Here is a 25,491-nt window from a genome sequence, read left to right as displayed (position 1 = left end):
CCTGAGAATAGAGCTACTTTCCAGTTTTATGGAGAAAATTAATGGTCCTAGGCGTCAGACGCAAGATTAAGCACACGATGAAGAAATAGAATAATCAATCAGTTCATAGAAAATTCATCCATTTGGCCATAGAAAGCAAATATCTTCAAGGGTGAAAAAAGAATACATTCTTAAAACATCATTAATCAGCATAAGAGTAAAATAGAGTTGGCTTTATGTACAGGAAACTAAACTTGTTATTATGAGCATCTTAAGACAAACATTTCAGGCTATACAACTCTGGCCAGCCAATCAACATGAGTATGAGTAGTAACTAAATTAACCATTACTAAGAGTGAAGATACAGTAATGATAATTCTTGTAAGGTCTAGATATAATTTGTTAAATATATAGTTGATGAAATAAGAATATGAATATCAAAGACGAATATTTTGAAACTTGCCACCTTACTGAGGCGTCATTACAAAAACAAGATGTATCTTGAGAGAATAATCATTTCAAAAATGATAAAACAGAACAGCAAATCATTAACTTAGTATCACTATGTTTCACAATTTTCTGCACTCTCTGTTAGGATTGAGCTTCCAACAAAGATACTACATTCTTAGGAAATATCCAGTGAAAAGTGATTGTATAAACAGAAGCGCATAAATTACTATAATTGGTTGCTTTCTCTAAAAAACTTGTCCAAAATACCTCTTAGCCATTCTTTACTTTTGATACATAGATGAATACCTGTCACTGAAAGCAACGTAAAATGCACCACAAAATGTTACTCTGTATCATAATCTTCAGGCAGAGATCAAAATTGCAATGCAAGCAACTAATTTCCATATTAGAAGTCCACTCTTTCAGCTAATTTTCCTGAAGAAATAGCCAAAATGTTGATTACCAGTGATCATCTTGTATCTGGAGTAGGTAGATAGTGAAAAGAAACAAAGACTAATAATCAAATAATGTAAAAGAAAGAAGGATAGCATCTTCTAGTAAAGGAAGAAGAAAAAGAGTATTCGTAATTGTCTTTCTTTACAAACATGATGTTTATCGAGGATGATCATCTAACAAATGAATGTGAATAAGTCTACTAAAGCGTTTGGATAATAGTAAACAGTAAAAATAGTACTATGCAATTTTAAGCTAGGCAAACAGCATTTTCCTAGAGTTCAACTTGAATTAAATGAAAGAACTAGGCATAACATATGAGTACGTATTATCATGGCGGATGAATTCCTTCAGTATGAGCCAAAGAAATACATAGCAAGATCTGGTAATTTTGCTGATATAGTTTGGACCTATCAAACTACCAGACTAGCACTGGAAATTTAAGTAGACTAGTAGACTACAAATAAGATAGCGGGCAGACAAAGTCAAGGAACATAATGTGTCATGAATCTCCTAAACGCAAAAACAGCAACAAGTAGAGTGTTTTTTATCTGTGAATGTGATTTGAAGGTATACTTGCTTAAATTCTATGAGACAGTTAGAAAGAGGTATCACATGGTCTTATATGAGTAAAAGAACTAAAAATACATGCATAAGAAAGTCGACAGAAATAACCAACTAAAGGAGAAGTACCCACTGCCCAGTTAAAACTACCTAAACCCATCGCCTCTGAGCTGTGCTCTTTGCTTCCTGTTGAATGCTCCTCTTGGTTCTCTTGTAATCTCCACCAGAAGAAGCTGACTTCCTCTGCCTCATCAATGGTGTTGTTTCAGCTTTTTCAATCAACTGGTTCTCTTGAAGAGGACTAACAGATCGCTGCTTTAGGTTCCTATCAGAAGATTTGCATGATGAAACAAGAGTTTTTCCTATTGGTTGCCTCTGACTTCCTATTGCAGCATAAACTTCTTGTTTAGGAGTATTATAATCAACTGATGCTTCAGTAATACGTTCCATTGGAGCTTTAGGAGACTCGGAGTCTGAAGAGGAAGGACTAGTACTACTCATATCGTACAGAATATTGCTTGCCATTACCGGAAGCGGAGTATTGTTTGATTTTGAAGCTACTGAAGAAGCTCTTTTCATCCTTGTTAACACAACAACCTACATGAGTAACCTCAATAGTTTCAGCAAGAAAGTGACAAGACTACAAGAAAAGATAAATACAAACCCGCAAGGTCTCAAAACCTTTAGAATTAAGTAATATTTACCTTCTGCTCTAGAAACATCATGTCCTTCTTCAATTTGGAGATTATCATGTTTTTCCTTTTTACAATCTCCTGTAATTCTGCTATTCTCTATTCGTAGAATCAGGTAATATTAATATAAAGGTTAGGAATTTAGGATTTTCTGAAATAAGAATATAATAAAATACAGCACCTTAGAGGCGGCAATACTGGACACCTGAGCAGCAGCAGAGAGTTCCTTTATGGTCGCATCCTTCTCCTCGCACTCCTTGCGAAGATTGTAAAATTCTTGGTCTACTGCCAAGGAGTTTAACTGCAATAAATTTAAAGTTACACAATTAATTAGAGAAAATTAATACTTGGCTGGATTCAAATAGATATGAATTTCCTTGCAATTTTCGTAGTTTAATATTGAAGGCAAAAGAAATTAAAAGCACCATGGGACTTTATGCACACCCCTCATTTCTAGTAGATTGCTATAGAATAAATGGAGGCTCAACTACTATACAATAAATAGAGGCAGTTATGATTCTTGTCTGATCAAAATTGTAAATCACGGCGACCTATATAGATTTGCCCAAAATTTCTTTTCTTTTTAGAATAGAGAATAGCTTGGTAATCAATCCAACCATGGAGGCTCAACAGCTATACAATATTGGATGATGAATTTAAATCAAATTTCAAATTCTAATCCAGCATCTTATGGAGAAGATTATCTATACTGAACACCGCCAAGTTGAAAAAAGTTGAAAAGGGCATTATATGCGCTTAGATCCTACAGAAACAAATAAACCTTGAAAGCCGAAGTCATTGTCCTATGACTAGGGGTGGCAATCCAGCTCGTTGTTCGCGAGCTAGCTCGTGTTCGGCTCAAAATGAGCTCGAGATCGAATTGCTCATTTAATAAACAAGCTGAACACGAGCTAAATTTTTCAGCTCGTTTAGTAAACGAGCTGAGGTCAGCTTGCTCATGTTCTGCTCGATAACAATTCAAATACATATTATATATTTATATATATATATATATATATATATAATTTGATAAAATTAGTTTTTAGCTTAACCTAAATATAAAATCCAACTCAATTATAAAAAAAGTCATTTATATATAAATTTTCAACTATTAGATCAAAGTCAAATGGGTAAGATCTCATAAATTTATTTTTTATACGTATCTTTCATAATTCTTTTAATTTATTGTTCATGAGTCAGCTCGTATTTTGGCTCGTGTTCACCATTAATACACGAGCAGGCCTCAGCTCGCTCATGTTCGGCTCGTTGACACCCCTACTTACGACATCTTACATATGAAAAGCTAAAGAATTCGACGATTTAATATGACCAATCAATCACTTGTGGCATCATTTCTAACAAAACCAAAATGTCATTTATTCTCACCACCTTTAGAATGATCTAAAGCTATAATCCCAAAATTGCAAAATCTCAAGCCAATGAGTACAAACTTGCTGTTTCTTCTTACCTGGTTGTCTACCGAAGATGTGACACTCCAACAGAAGTCAGACAAATCAGACATTCGGCGCTCCTCTTGCTCCACCAAATTTGTCGCAACGATCTCAAATTTCTCGTCTTTTAGAGATTCCGTCCCATTCACATCCTATACACAAGAGAAAGGTCAGAGTTAGATATACCGCCAGATAATTTGCACATAGAGAGGATGCAGAAACTTGTAGGCATTTCCGACCTTTAGCATACTAAGAGGAGTAATGCCGCTCTCGCGGTTCAACTTTGGCATGAAACTGGAAAACTTATCTCCTTCCTCTTCTAGTTTCGTATCGACAATTAATCGAACAGATTTGCTGTTACATTTAACGGATTGATCCTGCAAAGAGTTCATTTCCTCACACAAGTCGTCAAGCTTCTGCTGCATGCTAAGCAACACCTCATCCTGCATCGCCAAGTCATCTTAAACCCATTAGTTTAAGGAATTTCGAAAACCACTTAATCTAATGAGATGTTTGGGCATATTTAAAACGTTAGATGCCCTTGGTAATATCAAGAACCCTCTATGTAATGCACCAAACCCTCATTCAAGAGTCCACCTCTCAAATTTGATATCTTTGGAAATTTTAAATCTTGAATGCACAGAATAAAATTTCTTTAAAGAACCCTAAATAAGTAAAGCACGTTTAGAATTCGAAACTTTTAACCGCAACGAGAACAACAAGGGTTTGGGCGTTGATTACGCACCCTGAGGTCGATCGATCTCTGCAGCTGGGCGACCTTCCGAGATCTCTCCGACCGCCACGTGGCAGTGGCCACGACCGCGACAATGAGGACTCGGTGGAGAGGGCTAAAAAGCTCCCACGCAGCGGCTTCGTGGCGGCTCAACCCCGGCGCGGCGAATCGAGCCGAGGTGGCTTCCTCCGCTCCGACGAGGCGCCCCTGGAGCGAGACCCAAGCCGGATTCCTCCGCGCCGGGGGTGCGGGTCGGCTCGGCTGGCTGAAGCGGCTGGAGAGGCGGCGCGGAGAGGGAAAAGGGAGGTTGGGGGAGAAAGGGGGGAGAGAGACGCGCCCCGGCGCCGAGGGAGCCGAGCTAGAGCCAAGCCCTAGGGCGTCTTCGTCGGCGTCCATGGCGGAGAAAGAGAAAGAGATGTAGGAAGAAAGGGGCGGAGGCGACGCGTACGGCGGAGACGGAGGAGCGGGGGTTCTTTGAGCGCGTGATTTTGGGAGTCCGGAGCGTTCAAATTTTGGGGCGGAGAGAGGGACATTGGCGAACGAGATTGTGCCACGTGGACGGTGATCGAATCGGCAACTTATGAGATGATATACATATACACTAGCCGTTGCTGTAACGAATTTAAAATGCGCCAGATTTCCTTTTAACACCGTTCGAATCAGCGTTACGTATAAACGGCTACGCTAATGCATATTATGTGGGTGTTTTGACTGAACTTTTGAAAAATAATTTTGAATCTATCTAAAAAGTATTTTTTGGTTCAATAAATCGTTCAGCAATTTTATTTTTAAAATCTGATTCTGATTTTTTTTATAATTTATATTTTAAAAATGTCAAACTGTCCATAAAATTTGATAAAGCTTTTCCTTATTCACTCTATAAATGCTAAATAATGATGATATTTCTAGGACTTTGATTAGATTTATAGCTAAATTAATTAGATTGTAATAATTATTTAAATTTATTGAAGATAAATCAATTAAAATTTAAATTAGATTAAAAGTTTATTTATATTAGAATGTTTACGATGAAAATGTTCCTTACGAAAAAGATGGAGAGAAGTAGAGAGGGGGAGAGATATTCAGAAAGAGAGTTCGGATTAAAATTACTTTATAAGGGACAGTGAGCAATGAAGGTGTACCCGCACCTCCCATGCTCTACTACCTATGTATGTTGTACTACCTCAAGGTGCTCCCTGTTTAATAAAAAAAAAAAAAAAACTTTATAGGAAAAAAAATTATGTATGATCCTTTTTGTGGTTAATAAATTTTATTTTATTCATATTTTTTATTCGGTTTTTTCCATTCTATGCTTGCGTCAGTTTTTACCGCAAAGATGTTTTTATAATAAAATCTTGCTAGACGTTTTTGTTGCAAAATTTCAATAGTTAATCAATGCTAGAGTGAAAACTGAATTTACAATACTTAATATTAGATCAGATTGCAAATTCATAGTAAACACTCTCCCATACTCTTTGCATTCCTGATTCAACCAAATAAACAGGGACAGAATTGCTGAATCAATTCTAGTTATACAAAATTTCATCCAGGTACTTGTATACTACAACTATTTACTTGTTTCCCCCCTAATGCTATATTTTATATTTATAAAATCAAAATTGTGGGGGATATGTTCTATCTTTATTATAATTAATTCCTCGTTGTGTTAATTTTAAACTATTTTTTTATTAAATAAATAATATCAAAAACTTATAAATTTTAATTTCAAAATACTAACAACAGTGTGGCTCATATCTAATGAAGTTAACTGTTGGTTGAGATATTTTACTATCAAAAACAAAATAAGAAACCATCTATGCCATGTGTGTGGGTTTTTTCTTTTGTATCTTTTTTGTTCAAAGAGCTCATGTGTCTGAAGATTAAGAAATAGAGAGCCTCAGTGTATATTATTATTATTATTTTAAAGGAGAGAACTGCCGTAGTTTAAATTTTGGTTTTAACAGTGTCAGCTATAATAGTAAATTGCGGTGATGAAGCATTTTCTCTGCTTTCTCTTCCTATAAGATTCAATGAAATCTAAATTTATATTATTCAGGCTACTAATTGCTGGGCAGTTGTGCTTTATTTATTGCTTAAAATTAATGTGTTCAGGAAGAATTCAATCCGTCAAATTAAAATGCTTTATTTATTTGTTTTCAGTCATAAAAAAAAAAATGAGAGGGGTCTATCTAAAAAAATTAACGTTGACCGAAGGACTAATGAGTAGCATGCATATATAAAAAAAAAGGTCTAGAATGCCACAATCACATAGAAGTCTCTCTAACTATTCAATTTTTTTTTTTTATAGACCATCAATTTCACTATAATTTTTAAAAATATTATTTATTATTTTTTAAAAAATATATATATGTATCTATAAACTAATATGAATCCCCAATAATCTTGCCACGTGGCAAAAATTCCTTCACCCTCACTTGGTCTTCTTTTAAACCGAACCGTTTTTTTTTCCACCCGAACCATTTTTTTTTTTCCATGGGGCAGTAATTGGGTTTTGAACCGTTTCCTCTTCCGTCCCCTCCGCGTCGTTCCTTCTCCTCCTTCCGTTACAGAGTTTCTTCTCTCCTCCTTTTTGCGCCGTTCCCTCTCCTCCGCGCTCCTCTCCCCTCCCCTCTCTTCCCTCCACTCCCTTTCCTCACCTTGCCGCACGCAACAATGGCTCCATCCTCCACTAGAACTCCGACCTCCTTCGACGAAATCCTCCGAGGCAAGAACACCATCAGCGCCTCCTGCAGGGACTCACTGCGCGGTGGTTCGCCGGAGGGGCCGTGGCGGCGGCGGCGGCGGCGAAGGAGGGGCGGTGGGCGCTCGAGGTGATTCCGATGAAGGGGGCGATGACGAACGAGGTTTACCAGGTGCGGTAGCGGAGGAGGAGACAGGGACGGCGAAGGAGGAGGAGGAAGAGGAGGAGGAGGAGGTGAGGAAGAAGAAGGTGCTGCTCCGGATCTATGGCGACGGGACGGATCTCTTCTTCGATCTCGCCGACGAGGTGTGCACCTTCGAGTGCATCTCCCGCCACGGCCAGGGCCCGCGCGTCCTGGCCCGATTCCCGAACGGGCGCATTGAGGAGTTCATCCACGCTAGGGTTTGTATTCACCTCTTGGATTCATCATATTATTTCAATCGATCTTTTGTTCTTCCAATTTTTGCCCTATTTTTTAAGAAAATTTGCCAATAATAGAGTTATTTTGGTAGTCCTATTGAATTGTTGGAGATGATAGCAAACGATAGGGTAATTTACTTTCGTCGAGTAATTTGTTGAATTGAAATTTGGTTTTGTTGCTCTCTTATCCCCGGGGCTTGAGCTGCAAAATCCTAGACGTTACGTAGTATTAAGTAGGAATTATAATTGGTTCGATAGCTATAAATATAAAGAATCTATCTTTACAAGATAGGAATCAGCTTAGAGGAAGTTAGTGGATTGAGGAAAATTAATGATGCAAAATGGAGAAGTTACTTTGGAATAAAGTTGCTCTACGAATTCTCTAAATTCCTTGGTCAAAAGGGTGCTTATGCTATTGCAAATACGAGTATATATGATTCCTGTTTTGAACTATGGTTATCGTGACTTTTTTAGGGTGTTTCTTTCCCCTTCAGATCTTTTTAGATGAATCTATTTCTTATCTTTATGTTTTAGATAATGGATGAATTCATGAATGGGTTTATGAACCAGATCTAAGAAGCCGAGTTCACATTTTATTCAAGCCGAATCGAAAGAGCGCGAGGAAATTGAGAAAATTATAGGCGTTGGCGGCGGCGGCGGCGACGGGGCGCTATACTTCTTCCGGTAGCGGGTGACCTCGGCATCGTTGGAGAAGAAGCCCATGAGCCGACCCACCGGGTTCTGGTACGCGTACATGAACCCGCCCATGATCCCTATCAATACCCCACTCACCATGGACGGCCCTCAGATGCTTTGCTTGATCCCTGCGGCAACCCCCAATCCAAAACCCAATTAGAAACCGTAACCCTAACCCTAATGTGGATGCGAAAGGGGGAGGGACCTGAGAGGTAACCGCCGATGATAGAGATAGCGGTGATGGTGGAGAAGCGAATTAGTTTATCTGTGATTGAGGGGTGATGTGTTATCTCTCTTTTTATTAGAATTTGCTTGGATCATATACGAAGCTGACGTAAATGCGGACCGTCACAACTTTGTCAGAACGCTAGGCTGTCTGCTGCCTTTGTACTCTTTGAATCTGACTTAGTATTTATTTTATTTCACAAATGCGGCTGACTAAACAATTATTTATGGTAGAATTCATCCAGTCAGCACTTAATTTTTAATTACTGCAAATTTTTACCATAGTGATTTTTCCTTAGAGACTTGAAAAAGTTAAAAAAGAACATTTGTAGTTCCTCTTGATGTAAGGCCACTTGCTTGATCAATTTTATGAAGTTTCATGCTTATTGTCTTCTGTAATGATATTTGAAGTGTAGGTGAATAATTGTTTCTAGATTGTACAACACATTCGATAGTTTCAAAAGTGATAGTTACTCCTGAACATACCAAAACATATAAGTCATCTCTCTCAAGTAAAATATATTATTAGGTCATGACTTCAGATATACCGTAGAAAATTTTTTCAATTCAGACATAACTTTTTTTTGTCTATTTTGTATCTGTGCATTTTTGAAGTACTTACAGTTTTTCTCTGAGTATCCAGAAGTAACTGATATTTTAGTTTGGTCTGACCTGACAATGTAGCAATCTATCTAGGATTTTTAAGCTAATAATATTTTAAATTTTAGTAGTATTTTATTTTAATTTGCTTTTGAGGCTTCAATGGATGCTGTGACTCTCTGAAGCCCTTAGCTACCAAGTTCTTCTCCAAACTCTAAGGTAATTCGTCCTATCCAAACCTTTTCTATAGAATTGTTAATATATATTTTGATTCCCATTTTCAAAATTCTAAGTTGTTTGAGTAGGAGAGAACTCTAATGATTTGTTTTTGGTAGGCTTCTAGGGGATAGATCACCGTTCACCCAACAAAATTGGCAAGGGGATAGCTTGGATCGTGACGAGGAGAATAATAGAATCTAGCATAAGCTTTTGTTCCCTTTTTCATTCGCAAGCAGAGTTCCTTAGTAGACATGATGATTCTCAGAAATAGCAATTTGGAAACATGGATGCTTACTTTTTTGTAATTGGTTTGCTGGTGGAATTTTTTCCCCCCTAATTTTAACAGACTTAGCTGAGATAGCAAGCTTCTTGGGAATTACACCTTCAGTTGATACAGAAGCGATCCAGGTGAGTGAATAATTTGTCATGTTGGATATTGTTCCTGTATTTTGATAATATGGTGTGAGATATGTTGTTTTCTGATTTCCTGTTGGTCATTTTACATGCTATCAAAGCTGAAGAACCTCTAACTAAATTCAAATGCAGTATGAAGGATTAAGATGCTACTACTACCTAACAGCTTAAGCTTTACTTAATTTGGTTATTCAGAGTACCATATTACTTTATGTTAACCCTTTTTGTTTTCTTTTCTCAGGTTTGGGATGTGATTTCGAACCAAGAAGCTGTGCAGATTGTTTCATCGACAAAGAAAAGAGGCAAGTCGGCGAAACGGCTGGTGGAGTGCGCGATTCGCGCATGGAAGTGCAAAAGGAAGGGAATAGCAGTTGATGATTGTTCAGCAATATGTCTCTTTTTCGACTCCTTCCCATCCTTAGAATGTTGATTCCTCATTCAACATGCAAAGCAGATAATAATGACATCTAATTCATATGTTTCCAGATTTGTTCTCTTCATTTATTAAATTTAGTTGTATCTTCTTTTTTCAATCAACTTTAGGAGGGAGGCAAATTATTTGTGGTGCTGAAATATTCTGATTGTTAGATTTATCTAATATATATTCATCAGGCTTAAGAGCTTTATTGCTCCTAAATACCAAAAAAAAAAGAAAAAGAAAAAGATTTACTGCTCTTATATTGTAACAATCCAGTCCATAACCCCCTAATTATGGGTATTAGAGTACATGATCTATGTTATGATGTTTCAGTCAATTTACATTTTCTATTTAAAATTTAAATTATTTCAAACCTAAATTTCTTATCTATTCTAATTTTGTTCTTTTTTTTATTTTGTTGGATTTCAATGCATTAAGAGCTATAATACACTGAGAGAAAGATTTATGACGATATAAGGCAATTGATGAAAGCCCTATAAACATTCGAAGAAGTGGCATTAAATTTATAGAATTTACCGGTGAAAGAGAGTTAATGTATGGGAATTAGAAAGTTAATTCTAAGTCTCTTTGTATTTGTAGATTATATTATTCTCTCATTGCTATGATAAATATATCTTTAAACCCATTTAACGAAATATAGAGTAGGGCTTTCCACTATCATTTGATGTATTGTAAGTACTTTTCAATTTTTTTTGTATATTCTAACAAATGAAAGCTAATTACAATATCATTTTGATTAATTGTTATATATATTAATTTACTTTTATAGAAGTGCCCGCTGCAACGCGCGGGTATCTACATTAGTAAAATTAATTATACATAAATAATATAATTACTGCTACAGAATTTTCCGTGCAAACGACGGCCACACCAGCCTTCCTTAATTAACCTCGTATACGACGTCCAACAGGCAACAGCCAATTAGATCCGGCCACGTGTGCGCAGCCGTGTATGGTCCGTTATAAACGGGTCCTTCCCCGGGTATCTCTCTCTCTCTCTCTCTCTCTCTCACCATCTCGCCCGCGTCGAGCTGGGCCGTACATGAGCAAAAACGCCGCAATAACGAAGTTGAGCACAAGAGGGAGGGAGAGAGAGAGAGAGAGAGAGAGAGAAAGAGGGAATCATCCCCGACCCCAACGGGAACGCACTCCACCGCACCGCGCCTCCCCCTGGGCCTCGCGCTCCGCGTTCCCCAAACACGCCACGGCGCGTCCCCCTCCCCCTCCCCCTTCGTTCGATCCTGATCCCGATCCCGATCACGAACGCGGAGGTGCGCAGCGCGATGATTTGAAAATGGCGACGAGGAGGGCGGAGGAGAGAGGGGAGGGGGAGGGGGAGGGGGTCCCCGTCCCGATCCGGCGCCTGGAGATGGGCGACCACGCCAAGGGCTTCGTGGAGCTCCTCGGCCAGCTGAGCTCGTGCCCCGAGCTCACCGAGGCCGACTTCGGCGCCCGGTTCGCCGACCTCGCCGCGCTCGGCGACGACCACCTCGTGCTCGTCGCCGAGGACCCCCGGTCCGGGCGCATCGTCGCCACGGGGAGCGTCTTCGTGGAGAAGAAGTTCATCCGCGGCTGCGGCAAGGTCGGGCACATCGAGGACGTGGTGGTCGACAAGGCGGCGCGAGGCCGCAGGCTGGGCCAGCGCGTGATCCGCCGCCTGGCCGACCACGCCAGGGCGATCGGCTGCTACAAGGTTATCCTCGGCTGCAACCCCGACCTCAGGTCCTTCTACGTCGAGTGCGGATTCGTCGAGAAGGACGTCCAGATGGCGCTCTACTTCTGACGCCGCCCCCCCACCCTTAGATCTAGGGTTTCCTCTCCTTCAGATTCCTCTTTTGGTAAGCTAGCGCGCGCCCCTTTTAACCCTCCTTCCGATTTCTTGAGCTGCTCCAAGAGTCGATTAGATTCGAATCGCCTCGGTTTTTGACATTTTGTTTGCCCTCCGTCCATTCTGATTTGTTTACTTGTTTTATCAATCCTGAATCCTTGAACATGATGATGCTGATGATTATGATGATGATGGCATTAGTACTTTTTCTGGTTCCTTTTTTCCCCCTCGATTATTCTATGAGTTATTGGAAGAAAACTATAAATCCCTAGCACTCATCATCCTATAGGAAGTTCGGGTCAATCATGTATAAATTACGGGCTAGATTCTTTTGGCACTATCTTCTCTACAAATCTATGATGAATTCCATCCGGTCAAATTAGCCGCAGAGATCACTTAATTGTCCCCAAAAGACATTACCTTTTTGGGATTTCTTTCAACCCTAGAGATAGAATCCCTCATCCTGTTTGGGGCTGGCACATGCCGCAGGGCTGTGCTGAGCGTTATTGCCCTGAGCTTGGCATACACCACAATCTTCTAGCCTGCTCTATCTTCTTGGTGTCGTTACAGGAGCTGTGAATGCAATGATCTAATATCCTTGTTTGGAGACCTTGGATCAAGTTTGGCTGGTTTTGTGAGATTTTGCCCGATGTTGTGAAATGCAAACCATAGGTCCTAGACACACTCGTTGCACTTCCTAGGTTAAGGATTTATGAGCCAAATCTTCAAAGAGGTTGAAGATGAGTTCTTTGGGCCAAAAATTAGTGCAAAAAGTGTTATTTATCCTATAACTACTTATCTACCATTGTCAGGACTATAAGTATTATTGTTATCTATTCTATAACTTCTTACACAATAAAGACTAAAGATCAGACGTGAGTATGGTTCGTGGTTTATAGCAATTTAAGTTGACTTTCAACTTTCCTTTTTTTTTTTTGTTTTGGGCATGAGGTTTTAGGCTTACTATCTTGAATTTATGTTAAAATTTGAATGTTCGTACAAATTTCACTCTTGTACAACTATGAGATAGTTGTAAAGTATGGCGTTTCATATTTAATTATTTTGTTATTAACTATGAACTTGAGATCTGGAATAGTAGTAATGTATTTGAGCCGTTATCTCTTCCTCAAATCTATTTCTAGCCTTACCGACAACTTAAATTCATCTCTCATCAGCTATTGTTATATGCACCACTTTCTACCATTTAGGCTAAAAAGCTATAACATCCTCTTTTCTATTTACTCGTGTACACAGGAATTTTTACTTATTTATTCTTGGTAGAGTACATAAGATTTTTTTCCCCTAGTTCTCAGATCTTTATTTTATCATGCATACCGCTCTTTGCAGCTTGCATTAGGCTGCTAGATATTGGCATCTTAGCATGCCTTGCAAATTCAATCACCTTGGTGTCATCTTCGATAGAGATGACGGCTGATATATAAGGATATTCTGGAATATTCCGGGTGGCATTAGTATGTGAAATTATGGCCTCCAATCTTCAACCTTGTAGATTAGAAGGGCAAAATTCGTCAAATAGTGTCCCTGTGTTATTGCCATGCATCATCTCAAGTTGCGTAGGTGTATAGACATGGAATCCAGCTGTGAGGGTTAATATAACAATATACAACTACATTAAAGCGGCAACTGAACTGAAATACTATATGGTTTGCAACAAAGTCTAATCAGTTTTTCTTTCATGAGGATAAATCTGAGATGAAAGGGAGGACTTTGAGCATGAGTGGGGTTTTATAAACTGCTATATTATATAATACCAATGCTGATATAAATATATCACATCCTTCTTCTCCTTCATGTTTTTCTTTTTTCTTCTTGAATCATGTTACAATTAGTATTGGGATTACGTTTTTGCTTAGTATTAGGATTCTTATTTACTTTCTATTATTATCTTTTGCCTTATTGTATTAGAACTTTAGGATTTTCGGTCTCATAAATATATGACCAATTTCACTATAAGAGTGCTTTTGGATTAATTGAGATTTAATTTCCTTTGTTAATCGTAATATAGGAGTACGAGTAAAGGAAACATACTTAATCGGAGGCATCGCTGCTCGAAGAATCACGGCACATGTTAGGTTATGACCAAACCCTAGCAAATTGGTTCTAATGTGGAAACTCTTGGCCGTGATCTCATTAGCAATTTAGTGGTTTTGCGTGTAGACATCGAGACATGTTTATATCAGATCTAACATATGCCTGCATGGACAATTCAACGACTGAAAACGCCGCTGTTGCTGTACTGGTTCCTTGAGCTACAAACATAATGTGTGCTTATGAATGTTCTAGAACATGCACGTGTGTTGATGAAGAGGTTGGTTATTGTGTCAAACTAGAGGAGAGGGTCTGAGAAATGTGAGGAGGGAAATTTTTTTGACAAATCCTCATACCTTATTTGACTGAATGTGTTTCTCATCTTCTACACTGATCTCTATAGAATATTGTGAACATCTTAATTCATGTTTGCAAAGTTGTTTATTAAACTTGGGCATCTAAGGTGGTGGTGGTGTTCATTCCATAGGAAGAGGGATCTCTTGAGAAATGCGATCATGGGGTTCTACTTCCAATTTCTCATAAAATTTGTGATCTGAAAGTTTTCCTCATCTTTATACTGATTGGCTGTAATAGTTGTGGGCAGATAGATTTCATGTTTATCAAGATTTAGTGTTATCTAACACCAAATGATTTTACATTTAGTATTCTTTGTAATCCCATTTGGTTTTTCAATATTTTGGTGATTTTCATTTACTGCTATACCTTTAGATTTTTTTTTTTAATGTAGTGTTAAAATGTGGCATGATGTCTTTGCATCTCTTCGACTCTGATGGATCATTATTAATCATATCATTTCAGTACAGAGAAAGTTGTTCCTAGTACAGAACAATTTTAAATATGTCAAGATTAGCATCCAGATGGCCTTTTGTAACTATGCCTCATAATGCACTACCCCAGGTAGATATATCCTGTGTCATGCTGCATTGTGCTACAGATGGAGCTGCAAGATGAAAGATGATTCATGATTATTCTGAACTTCAATCACAGATTGGTGACTTGCCTTCTATGTTTGATATATTTCTAAATCATGCTATTTCTATCCTTTGTATTATGAAAGTGCCTCATCCATATGCTTTATATGCTTCTTTTTTCTTTTTCTTTTTTTTTTTTGCAGCATATGTCAAATGGGATGCTTATTGAAGCTTTAATTCTGTTACATTTGAGTGGTTTCTCTTATTTTGTAGTTCCCATTGAGGCGGCCCTCTTAGTGACTTTCCTTTTACTGGTGATAAATATCTATTTGGTAAAGAGCCCTCCGACAACTACCGAAAACTAATTCGCAATCTTCTTAAGAAGCTAATTACTGGTTAATGACTTCTAGCTATTTGGCGAGACTATAGCAGATGCCAACTTGCTGAATACCATAATTTGCATACAACATAGATAGTTAGAGTATATTTGGTAAAAGCCCTTGAGTTGGGCGTATTAATTCTCAGATTTCTAAACTTGAATATGAGGCACCTTGTCTAGTATCTTGCAGCATGACACTGCAGTACTCAAGCACTGTAACAACTTATTGGCTTGACTTTATTTAATCGTGAGTTGCTTTATGGTGGTTTTGAGAGGTATCTACATATTATGGCCAAATTGCACGGAGGATCCCCAACATTTTAGTGCGGTCCCAATTAGGTCCCCCAAAACTCTCATGTATAACAATTGGGTACCTTTCCTTTGGACCTTTTTGCAATCTTATATTTTTTTACTACATGTTGTCAGTTAAAATTCAAAGGATTACCTGCATGATCGACAAATGAGTTGAGAAGTTGCTCGTGTAGGCAGATGACAATTGCATAGATATTTGTGTCCTATTTCTGTGACTCGAACAGCAGGAGCATGCCTGCAACAAACACAATGGTAAGCCTGATTGTAACAATTGAAAGACCGGGGACCAAACTGAAACTTATACTAAAAGGTTGAGGATGCTTTGTGCTATTTATCTCATTTTAAATATCAATGATCTATTTTCTAGGTTTTACAATCAAGCTTTGGACCACTCTGAAATCAATCTCTCACCTTTTCTTTTTCCATTTTGTGCAGGTGGTATGATAGTATAGGGTGACTGGTCCCTTTTTTTTTTTGCTGAGCGCAAGGGGGTTAAAGTTGAAGCTGGCGTGGACGGCACAGAGTAGCGGGTTGGTAAGACTTATTTCGATGTTCTTCATTACACACGAGACTCATTTTTAGGCTGGGAATCTTGATGCCTTTCCTTTTTCTTACATACTAAAACGAGTAGGTTTGGCTGGATGAGTTATTTGTTTTTCTTTATCGGATTTTCATCAGATAAAAATGCTGTTCGCCACTTACCTTTTAACACTCTGTTTTGACACAACATATTGTGGGAGAAGCTACACGCCTAGTGCGGGAAATTCATGATACTATCATTATCCTTTTAACACTCTTTGTTCACACACTACATATTGCGGAAGCTACACACCTAGTGCGGGAAATTCATGATGCTATCATTATCCTTTTGTCTTGATCAACAATTAATATTTTTTTCCCTGTTTCTCTGCAAGGACATATTTGGCTCTATAGTGATATGATTATCTAAATGTGCTCAACAATTCTGCTTTCATATCTGAGGAAATGAAAGTGAGACTTAGACCTACAAGTCAAACTTTGCGGGTAGAAAATAACCAAATCTCTGATACCATATGTGTCGGTTCATTCTGTTCAAAACATGACTGCCAGATATACTATCTGTTAAGGATTCGGCTGTAGAAATGCCACGAGCAATAAGTCTTAGAGGTCTAACCAATCAATGAGTTGAATTCATGAGCTCTCTTGTGCCGAATTTGAATTTGGTTGATCACTGCATTGTTCTCATCTATGTTCTGACTTTGTGAAACCTCGGAGATATCCCTCATATTTTATCCCAAGTTTTAGTCGACTCTGATTAGTAAAAGCTTTAGTTTCCAAGGCAAAAACACTGTGACCTTAGTTAGTCTTCTCGGGCTTAATCAGTGGATGAGATCACGTGCTGTACTCATCGCACCGACCACCGTCAGCCCTTTTTGTTCTTAATGGCTCGACTTTAATGGGAATCCAGTGACAGTGTAATGCTCCTGTTTATGCAGTATTATATATATATATATATATATATATATATATATATATATATATATATATATATGTGAAAAATGCATCCATGTAGCGTTGTGGTCCCTACTCCCTACTCCCTAGTCCGCAATTGATTCTAGCTATATACTGGAAGCTATAGCTGGGTTCATATTGAAGCCCATTTTTGGCATGAATGTTGGAAGAGCTACTCTACTTCAAGATGCAGTAGTAAAATAGTTTGCAAATCAGAGCTTTGGCTATAGCAACATGAATTTTTTGACATGAAATCAGAAGGTACATTTTGACATGGTCCCCCGCCAATGTAGTTGAGAGAAAATAGCCTTTTCCTCCTGCGAGAAAATTACGAGGGTAAAAATAAGACAAATTACTACATACCTCGGAAAAAAAAAAAAAAAAAAAGGAAAGAAAGAAAGAAATAAAAAATCACTATATATCCGCGCACAAAAGAGACTAGCCATTTATTCCACTCGTTCGGGGAGCATGCTCAAAAATGTATTTTTATCAAGACCCAGATTCAGGAGCGGTAGGTTTTTGGTGTTTGTTAGCGTGTGAGTGTAATCGGACCAACACTACCCTGTGGTCCCGTGAAGGACCACAGTGCGCACCGAGTCCAACAGAGTGCGGTGTGAAAAATAAAAATAAAAATAAATTTTTTTAAAAAAAAATCATTTCCCCGATCTCGTGATCGACTCTAGTGAATTGGCCACCATCTTTAAAGCGCCGCAGTTTTTTTTCCTGGATTTTACAATGATTTGCTAATTAAATTATTGTGGAGAATAATGTCGGTTGCCGCTCTGTAGAAAAGAAACGTTATTCACCAGTAACCGCATGGAGTCCCAGTATCTTCGTAATTCAAAATAGTAGTTCTAGATTTCAATTGTATAAAATTTGAAGTTTAAAAAAACAGTGAAGGGATGTAGCTCTTGAAAAATTGTGTTAGCTGTAGAATGTACCAACTCTATGCAGGATATATCACGAGCTAGTCGTGTAATTGCATAGTAATTTTGTTAAATATTGATGATAATACAAATTTTTTAACCAGTTAATTATTATGCTTTACGGTAAAAACATTACAAAGAGACTTTTTCGAGAAGTCTTATTAATATTGGTGGGTGGCTATGAACATTTTACCATGGTAAAGAAGGGTGGAGGTGAGATAGCCGTTATGACTCGTTGGCACCATCTCTCATGGCCCTAAATAATACTTCTATCTACCTCTTCTTGCCCTCCAAGCAATTAAACCAACGATCCTGAAGTATGAACATACATACATGTGTGTGTATATATATATATACATGATGTGATCAGATGAAAGTTTTTACAGAACTATATATATATATATATATATATATATATATATATATATATATATNAACACTTCCACAACGGCTGCAGATCTTCTTTTTAATGTGACTGCACTAAATGTGTATCCTTTCACTTTTTATCCTTTCTCTCCTCTATGTTTCCCCCTTTACACATATATGGTGTGATCTCTAAACCGCTTTATCATCTCACATGTAGATCCCGCATCTCTCTCAATCTCCACAAGCATACATAACCTTTTTTGTTTTGATGTTGTTAAATCCCACAAAATCCCGAAGAAGGGGTAAAATGAAGAGGGAATGAACGACGCGTCGCTATCTCCTCCGTGGCCCCCTTTCGGTTTAGCACGAGATGGAGGAGCCTTATCTCCTTGCACAATGGCCCACGCTGTAAATAGCCGTTGGATGAAGGCGAAAGCCAATCATCCGACGGTTAATGATGCACGTGGCCCCTCATGTGATTGCGACATCCACTCAAAAGTTCATTGGGGTGTAGCCGTGTAGGAGGGGGGATCCCTCTTTTAGAGGAGAGAGTTTAATATGTTACATTTGCACCACATCATTAGTAAGAAGTCAATTATACATATGTTTTTAAAAAAAAGTATAATAAAAATATCTTTTATTAACTATGATGGAACAGATAAATCTAATGGAACAATTCTATTAGTTGAAAACATCATGTTAGTAATATAACTGATATATTTTAGACTTTTTTTCTTTTTTTCTTTTGAAGAGGAGAGGGGAGGGGGTTTGTTTAATTTGCCACTATAGTTGCCGTCAGGCCCGCCAAGGGGGGAGTATATGTGAGGCGGCCGCATTTTCTTTTTCTTTTTCTCTTCTTACTTTCTCTCTTTTTTTTCTTTTTTCTTTTTTTTCTTTTTTTTTTTTTCCTTCCGGGGCGGAAAGAGATGTTGGTGATCCGTGAGTGAGTTGAATGCTGCTGCTCGCATCTTTTACCGCCCCTCCATCATTGCTCGCTTTATCTCTCTCTTTCATATTGAAGTTCGTTTTTGAGTTTGGTATCAAAATAGAAACCTTACTCCCAAGTCCTGGGGAGTTTATAGCCAATTGAGTTTAATTTGGGAGGGAGATTCTTAATTCGCTTGCCCCCGCAAGATCATCTCAAAGTGTTGCAGATAAAGCAGCTGAATAGCACGAGAAATTTTTTTTAAAAAAAAAATGAGTTACCATATGTCGGCATGATAATAAGAACTAATACTAAGCCATCAGCAGTATTTAACTAAGATGTTTGAGAGGAACATGGCTCGAACGCTTGGGGATGCTGGGGATGGTATTCATGGAGTTAGTTGTAAGTCATTCGTAAGAGGTCTATTAGTGCATTTACCAGTAGCTATTTTTTCTGGTGAGAAAACTAGGATGCCTCCAACCATTTAAGCCATCCGGTGTGAATGACCTCCACGTACGCCATTTACACAAATACCAAAAACGTTGCGCTGTCAGCGAGTGGTTGGTGACTGATGATGAGCTCAATTGATAACTAGAAACAAAAAAAAAGGAAAAATACATACAACATGGTGGTAGGTATACATAAATGTATATAGTTTAACTTCCCAAAGTACCACCAAAACTATACATTTCTTCTCTGCTTCAATGGGGCCCCCCTCCACTGGTGAAGTTAAAGCTCATCACTAACTTATAAAAGGCCTGTTTCCAAGATCTCATCCAGCAATCAAATGTTACTACTATCTGTAGCATATACGGCGATTCGAACTCACGCCGCTGGATTTTGGTACTGCTTTTGCTTGCTAGAAGAGCAGGTACAGCTTGCCCGGTTCTCTGTTAATGTCTTCAAACAAGAAGATCACGACAAAGAGAAAAAGAGTCGAGATCATAATCTTAATAGATATGGTACTGTAATTGTGGGAGATTAGTGTGCGCTCATATATAGGGATTAATTGATGTATACCTTGACCTGCTTCTGAAGATCTTTGATGTAGTCAACGGCTAAATCTAACATGTCTGCGGTGTTGGTTTGCTGTTAACAACGGACACCAAATTAGAGGATAAACAAGATGGTACTGTGATAGAGCTGGAATTGTTATAATTAAGCAGGTTCGTTGAATTTAATGAACAAATTCTATAATAACTTTACCTCTGTAAATGCAAGTTTAAAACATAACAATTATGATTCAAGCGTACTAACGATTTCAATGCCGGTACATTCACCAATGAGAACTAACGTGTCATCACAATCACCAGAAACTAGTTTACGAGCAGCACCTCCCTCATCGCTGACTAATTGGATTTTGGTTAAGATGGGCCATGCCCAAATACGGCAGTTACCTTTTCACCTTTGCAACCCAATTAAATGCAAACTTTTCTTTAGAAGACAGGTAGATGCTATATCATGCTAACTAAGACAGCAGATACTAGTTCCAGGTAACTGAGAAGGACACAACTAATTTAATTTCCACCCAACGCTCGCACATAGAATCTAATAAGAGATTTGATGAGATCACTTAAGAGAACAAATCAGATGAATTGATTAAAGCCTAACTTCTGTTTAGTGACATCATGTATAATTCACCCGCCAGGTTTAAAAGAGGGCAACTACTGTCCTACTGGAGAGTGTTAATTACTACCTTGTCCATGTTGGGGACGAGCTCTTGCAACTTCCGCATCCGTTCGCTAATTCGAGTTCTCCTTACCTGGCAGATCAAATTCAACAGTATAGCAATTAATCAATCTCAAAGCTTTAAAAGGATCGACCAAACCCAAATACATTTTACAGAACATCTATTAAGAAACCAATCAATTACCCTTTCGGCGATACTTCGTGGGTGGGTGGCACAGCCTCGCTTGGCTCGGATCTTACACGGGACAGCATCATGGAACTGCAAGAACTTTTCAATCGCAGCCATCTCCGACGAAGTCTTGGGCAGGCTAAATTGATGCATCAGACCATTCTGCATCCAAAAGTTTATTACCTTAAGAGAGGGTTTTGACCGAACAGCTGTTACTCAAAGATCATAGGGGTATGTCAGTAGTCATAACATCCCCGGTCTTGTCTGTGGAGGAGATTAGTTTAAAGTTGGAAGAAGCGACGGAACTTAGGACTAACTTTGATACCATGTGGCATGTGGTTCAATCTCATCTAATCTAATACGAAAGCAGCAGCAGTACCTGATGCTCCGATTGGTTGAGGCCGGAGATTATCTTCCCTTCAGCTTCTCTCCCTCTTTTTAAACTGCCGGAGAAGTGGTCGGAGAGCAGGGGAGGGTCGTCCCACGAGCCGAGAGGGTACCCCGGGATGTAGCGGCCTCCGCCCGCTGCGGTGCCCCCGCTGTTGCCACCGTCCTCGGGGCTGCTTCCGCCAATAGCGCCGCCCTCGCTCCCCATCCCGGAGATCTGAGACATGAGAGACCCCTGCCTCGACGAGAAGCTTATCTGGCCCTTCATTCTGTTGCTGGTACTATTAGTATTCGCGGCATTGACCGCTCCCAGGGAGTTGTTCCCGTTCCTGAACCCGCCAATTCCCCTCATCACGGAATAACCTGCATGACAGCGAGAATTTATTCCACCTTGGATGTGTCCCCAGAAACAGAAACTTCCCTTCATCATGCATCTAAACAAACACGAGACGAGATTTTTCCTCGTGGACTTATCTAAAATAGGAAATCCCTCAAAAATTTCCTGATTGGATCAAAAGCCTAACGGTTTCTGCTCATGAATACCAATTAATAAGTCGGAAATTTCCCATCCGTAACGATATTTAAAGCACGCCCATTAACTAAGCAACAGTATATGAGATGGGAACTGTAGATGAAGCGACAGAGAGAGAGAGAGAGAGAGAGAGAGAGAGAGAGAGAGTGAGAGAGTGAGAGATTGGAGATCGTACCATTATCTACGTTTACATGGGAGAAGATGCCCGGGGGAGAGCTACTCTGGCGGATGAGATTATTGGTGGCGCCGTCGCTCTTCATCGGCTCCAGGTCTATCGCCGCGGAGCTCGCGGTGCGATACAGGCTCTCCACTGATCCGTGGCTCGGCATCGGCTGATGATGCGAGTGGTACATCATCTGCTGCTGCTGCTGCTGCTGCTGCTGCTGCGACGCCGCGGCTTCGTCCATCGCTGAAGCGAACGTGGAGCTCCTCTGGGCGGCGGCGGAGGGCGGCTTCTCCCGGATCTCGTCGCGGAGATCGGAGGTGGCGAGGAAGCGGGCGAACATCGTCTCCGTCTCGGGGCTCGACGGGCGCACGGGTAGGAAGTCGTCGACGACTTCGCCCAGGAGCGCAGTCGGCGCCGATCGGTAGCGAAGCAATCCCGAGCTCATCTGCTGCTGCTGCTGCTGCTGCTGCTGATGATGAGGAGGAGGAGGAGGAGGAGGAGGATTATGGTGTTGATGTTGTTGATGATCCCGGTGGTGGTGGTGGTGGTGGTGACGCTGGAGGAGCTCCTTTTCCTCTTTCCGGTGTCCGAAGGCCGGCTCTGCGGATACCGGAAGGTTCAGATCCTTTGACCTCGCCGCTTGTGGCGACCCGTACATCACTAGACTGATCTCTTCGGCCCTCTCTCTCTCTCTCTCTCTCTCTCTCTCTCTCTCCCCCCTCCCTCCCTCGATCTCAATCTCGATCTCGAGCTCACGCTCTTCCTTAATGGTAGATTCAGGTTCCGTATCGGATTCTCTCTGAGATTTATGGAGCGCCCGTTCGAAGCAGATCAAAGAGAGAGGTCGAGAAGAAGCAGCAGCTCCAATTCAGCTGAATCCCCACGCTTCCGCCTCTTCGCCATCACGAAAAGGCCAAACCCTGGGAGCTGGATTAACGAGGAGAGATCGCTATGCTTCCCCCGTACTCCAAATCCAATCCCCGATCCGTGCGATTTCCCCAGCTCAAACCCCCACGATTCGATCGAAAACCTCAAAATAAAAAAAACAATAATCCAAAATATAACCAAAATAATCGGAGATTCACGAATTGCTTACTCCACTCGCCATCGAACGGATCCTCTCCTCTCTACCTTCCTTTTCTATTTCCCTTCTTTTCCTCTCCACGAAGCACCGAAACCAAGGAAGTGGTTTCCGGCCCTTTTTTTAATACGGAATTGAGGGGAACTAATTAATAAATAAATATAAATAAATAAGGGATGGAGAAAGCAAAGGAGACCAGTAAGAAATTGAGATGCGGCAGAGCCAGAGCCGAGCAATCGACACTACTCCCCACCCCGGCCTATTTATAGCGCCGAACTACCCAAAATGCCCTTTTACTTCCCTGATACTTCTCCCCGTGCCACCCCACCGCTGCTTATTTTGCCTGCGGAGACGCACCCAGTAATTGACGAAAATACCCCTATACGGCATCTATTTTCTCCTCTTTAAATTGAATTGTACAGCGTGCGTCGACATCTCACAATTTTTTTCCTTTTTTAGGGGTCCATTCACTTATATACTGATGAACCTGAATCAGATTAAACGGTATTATAAATCTCATATTTATTTTAATAAATAAATTTTTTTTACTATACGTACAATATATTTTAGTGTGCGCGTGACATTTTTCATTCAATTATTTCGCGTCGTGTCGTATAATTTTGTCGAGCGCAGCAACGTACCGAGGCTTCCATTTTTGGCCGCTGCTTTTGTAACTATTTTTGGCTTCGGACCGAGGTTTGACGTTATCCAGAACCCGGTACGGTTGGTTCATAAGCACCCCGATGGGCATTGGATTTGTCACGCTGTCGAGGGCTCCCTTTACCGTTTGATTTGACGCGGACGGTCAGATCTCCTCTTAAATATTCGGTCCCTAGTACCTTTTCCTGCAACGCTCGCATATCACGTTCCGTTTCTCTGACATGTGGGCCCAACATGGTGCAGCGTCGCATGCGGCGGTTACACCGGAGATCACCCGGGTAACTTTGTAGTGCGGATAACGTTAGCGGGGAGGAGGTGGTCTGAGGTGGAATGGGGCCCACAAACAGATAATAGATAAATCGGGTGGTCCCCAGCATACAATGAGTTACCGTCCCAAGCACCGAGCCCATTGGATCACGACCGTCCATTCCCCCCCTCCACATATTAAATTAAATAATAAAAGTGATGACGTACGCTTGATTGTAAAGTTTGCAATATAAACAACGTCAACTCTATTCTTTAATTTCAGCAATTACATATTTAAGTAATTTCTAGCTAATAGGGAGAGTCTATAATAGCTGCTGTACTTGGATATCATGATTCGTGTGATGATTATTGGACGGTTGTGATCCTAACTAAACCAAACCACATTGGCCTACCACGCCCCGCACACCCAAAGGTCAATGTGAACCTAGGGTGTCCTTGTGTACTATTAATCTCAATCTTTCTTTGTCTTTCCTTAAGCATAATCTAAGTCAAACTTTGCTTGATTAATTAGATAAGAAATTAATTTGGGCTTTATTTGTCTAAGCAGCTGGAACTTAAAAGCTATGTGTTGTTTATTATGTATTAATTAGAGCTTGGGTTAGATACTTTATTAACGAAACAGATTAGAGTATTGTATGAAGCAATTTAGTTAGTTCACCAATAAATGATAATTGTTTTAATTTTTAATTAAAAAAATGTGTGGTGATTTAGATTGGAAGATTAAGGAGCATGAATTTAAAGCTTTTTCTTTTAGAGAAAGATAACATGACATCCACTCCGCTTATTCTTTTAGAAAAATGAACTTGATTAGAAAAGTGAAATAATTAAGTTTCCAACTTGAAATTTCAGATATTGATCATTAAGGAATCATTTGCCACTTGAATTAACAAGTCCTTAATATGTATAGCTACATTAATTACAGGGTTGAGTGCAGTTCACGATGCAAAATGGATGGATCGTTCACATTCTAACCACCTAGATTACGAAGATTCTTGGAAGCAAAGTAAGACGAGATTCCCATCTTTATTACCATTATAGTCGAATCATCTAGCTAGATTTTTGTAATCTTACTTCAGTTTTCTATTAATTCTGGTACTACATGTATCCGGCAAAACCAAAACCCTCGTTAACTTTACCCGCATCTATTTACAAATGTTGTAATTAATGTCGAAGACACAAATTTTAAAAAAAAGAAAACAAATTTAGTTGGTATCCGAGATTCTAAGTTTGAATCATAGTTGATTCACATTTTCGGCTAATTTTATTTCTTAAAGAAATAAACGAAGCGAATAGCATG

The 25,491-nt window shown here is 39.6% G+C and overlaps 3 protein-coding genes and 1 pseudogene across 17 annotated transcripts; 2 read left to right on the top strand and 2 right to left on the bottom strand.

Annotated features, from left to right (window-relative positions):
- Positions 523–4,854, bottom strand: LOC109726586. Of its 5 annotated transcripts, none has more exons than XM_020256273.1 (7): positions 4,335–4,854; positions 3,829–4,032; positions 3,607–3,741; positions 2,320–2,439; positions 2,151–2,237; positions 1,576–2,043; positions 523–909 (listed from the first exon to the last, which is right to left on the bottom strand). In XM_020256273.1, the coding sequence occupies exons 1-6, from the start codon at positions 4,716–4,718 to the stop codon at positions 1,597–1,599; spliced, it is 1,377 nt and encodes a 458-aa protein (XP_020111862.1). In that variant the 5' UTR covers positions 4,719–4,854; the 3' UTR covers positions 523–909; positions 1,576–1,596. The 5 variants fall into 5 exon arrangements, with proteins under 5 accessions (XP_020111862.1, XP_020111890.1, XP_020111871.1 ...); XM_020256301.1 differs by having other exon boundaries at positions 523–864; XM_020256282.1 differs by having other exon boundaries at positions 523–864; positions 1,580–2,043.
- On the top strand, positions 4,717–10,170 carry LOC109728262 (annotated as a pseudogene).
- LOC109706498 (probable glucosamine 6-phosphate N-acetyltransferase 2) lies at positions 11,013–16,326 on the top strand. 11 transcript variants are annotated; one of them, XM_020227362.1, is made up of 4 exons: positions 11,013–11,873; positions 15,118–15,176; positions 15,650–15,845; positions 15,971–16,326. In XM_020227362.1, exon 1 carries the CDS (start codon positions 11,078–11,080, stop codon positions 11,816–11,818), a length of 741 nt encoding a protein of 246 aa, XP_020082951.1. In that variant the 5' UTR covers positions 11,013–11,077; the 3' UTR covers positions 11,819–11,873; positions 15,118–15,176; positions 15,650–15,845; positions 15,971–16,326. The 11 variants fall into 11 exon arrangements, with proteins under 11 accessions (XP_020082951.1, XP_020082945.1, XP_020082949.1 ...); XM_020227356.1 differs by lacking the exon at positions 15,118–15,176 and adding an exon at positions 14,831–14,924; XM_020227360.1 differs by lacking the exon at positions 15,650–15,845 and adding an exon at positions 14,831–14,924.
- Positions 19,775–23,509, bottom strand: LOC109706310 (transcription factor bHLH130-like). Its single transcript, XM_020227084.1, has 6 exons — positions 22,196–23,509; positions 21,481–21,851; positions 21,117–21,263; positions 20,940–21,005; positions 20,264–20,332; positions 19,775–20,143 (listed from the first exon to the last, which is right to left on the bottom strand). The coding sequence occupies exons 1-6, from the start codon at positions 22,842–22,844 to the stop codon at positions 20,069–20,071; spliced, it is 1,377 nt and encodes a 458-aa protein (XP_020082673.1). The 5' UTR covers positions 22,845–23,509; the 3' UTR covers positions 19,775–20,068.

This window comes from Ananas comosus, linkage group 2, assembly GCF_001540865.1.
Source record: "Ananas comosus cultivar F153 linkage group 2, ASM154086v1, whole genome shotgun sequence".
Classification (NCBI taxonomy): Eukaryota; Viridiplantae; Streptophyta; class Magnoliopsida; order Poales; family Bromeliaceae; genus Ananas; species Ananas comosus.
This window is presented reverse-complemented; position numbering and strand designations above follow the sequence as displayed.

Bases quoted from the DNA above. Each gene is read 5' to 3' on its own strand.
- LOC109706498 (XM_020227361.1), top strand. From the start codon at position 11,078: ATGAGCAAAAACGCCGCAATAACGAAGTTGAGCACAAGAGGGAGGGAG.
- LOC109726586 (XM_020256273.1), bottom strand. From the start codon at position 4,718: ATGGACGCCGACGAAGACGCCCTAGGGCTTGGCTCTAGCTCGGCTCCC. The intron at 2,238-2,319 runs GTGCTGTATTTT...TTCTACGAATAG, and splicing joins CCAGTATTGCCGCCTCTAAG to AGAATAGCAGAATTACAGGA. The intron at 2,044-2,150 runs GTAAATATTACT...TTACTCATGTAG, and splicing joins TGATGTTTCTAGAGCAGAAG to GTTGTTGTGTTAACAAGGAT.
- LOC109706310 (XM_020227084.1), bottom strand. From the start codon at position 22,844: ATGTACGGGTCGCCACAAGCGGCGAGGTCAAAGGATCTGAACCTTCCG. The intron at 21,264-21,480 runs GTACTGCTGCTG...TTTTGGATGCAG, and splicing joins TCAACCAATCGGAGCATCAG to AATGGTCTGATGCATCAATT. The intron at 21,006-21,116 runs GTAATTGATTGG...TTGATCTGCCAG, and splicing joins CACGAAGTATCGCCGAAAGG to GTAAGGAGAACTCGAATTAG.